Raw genomic sequence first — 1,232 nt, 5'->3', positions numbered from 1 at the left:
TCTAGACAATGCATGTTCGATCGATCGCTGCGGAACTCTCCTTGAAGGTAAGACTAGTAGGTCTTACTACACCACTACACCCCTACACCACTACACCCTACACCCTACACCACTACACGAAACCCAGCTACTGCAAACATGTCAAATTTCTGTTGTTGTCTTTAGGTTAGTCAATAATGAACACTAAAAGCATGGTTGAAAATCGTGACTGGAGATTATGCTTCATATGCCAATCAGGTGAAGGTCATAAGCCAACTATGAATCCTTCATCATCAGTAAAATTACGAAATAATCCGGAAAGACTTTTAGCTTGTTACAAAGATTCTTGATGGACCGGGTATTGATCAGCCACCTCCTGAATCAGAGAAGTCCAAAGTTGCAACATCCATAGGACAGCAGATCATATTCAACTCTGTTGGATGCAGATCGAAGAAACCTGCATGGGAGTGTTTCACGTCACATCAGGGAGAGGGAAACACCAACTTCGCTTCATATGGCTATGAAAGTACATCTTCAATCTGGCCGTGAATCTCTAATTGATGTTATGCATCAAAGAGGACTGCATCTCTTATGACCGTTTCAGAGTACTGAGTACAGCCATTGCAAATTCAGTCATTGGTCACTGCGAGCAGGCCGGTTGGTGTGGTATAGTGCCTCCTCAGGCTGTCAAGCATGTCTTCACTACAGGTGGCTTTGACAATATTGACTACAGCCCATCCTCTACAACAGCAAAATTAGCTCTCTATGGAACATGCATCAGCATTCACCAGCACTTCTCTTCAGACAAACAAAAAGTTGAAAATTTTACAGACATCCTCATTCCAACTGAGATGGGGAGAAAGGTTGTGAGGTCTTTGCCAGCTAGCTACACGACCATGGATCTGGATGTCTCACTGTCAAATGATGAAGTGTTGCACGTTCCTGCCCTGAGGACCAACAGTCATCCTTGTCCAGCTTCACGCTCTGTTACCAGTATCATTGAAGAAGGCTATGTGTGGCTGGAGCGAGTCAGAAGCCTTCTACCCAAACAGAACCTTGAAGCTGGTGAATGGATCTCATGGGCTGCATAGCTTTCTTTTTTTCCAGTCTGATGTGCTGAATCTGGTGGATGCATTTGAGCAGCTGGGAAACCCCTTTATGGAGAAAAGTGGTGAGCTGCTTGACCTAGACCAGTCAATCCTCATGCCTCCAGAGGTGGTAGATAATGTGAGGAAGGTGAAAGACATTGGGCT

The 1,232-nt window shown here is 44.9% G+C and overlaps 1 protein-coding gene across 1 annotated transcript in view; it reads left to right on the top strand.

The window, feature by feature from the left end:
• The first annotated feature begins 539 nt into the window (after positions 1-539).
• The window catches only part of LOC106806428 (glutamate receptor ionotropic, NMDA 3A-like), a 12,324-nt gene continuing 11,631 nt past the window's right edge, over positions 540-1,232 (top strand). The window contains exons 1-2 of the mRNA XM_014808356.1: positions 540-992; positions 1,087-1,215. Of these exons, the coding sequence (XP_014663842.1) occupies positions 540-992; positions 1,087-1,215 (582 nt within the window). The remainder of the gene's footprint in view (positions 993-1,086; positions 1,216-1,232) is intronic.

The sequence above is a fragment of the Priapulus caudatus genome, unplaced genomic scaffold (genome assembly GCF_000485595.1).
Source record: "Priapulus caudatus unplaced genomic scaffold, Priapulus_caudatus-5.0.1 Scaffold160, whole genome shotgun sequence".
NCBI lineage: Eukaryota > Metazoa > Priapulida > Priapulimorpha > Priapulimorphida > Priapulidae > Priapulus > Priapulus caudatus.
This window is presented reverse-complemented; position numbering and strand designations above follow the sequence as displayed.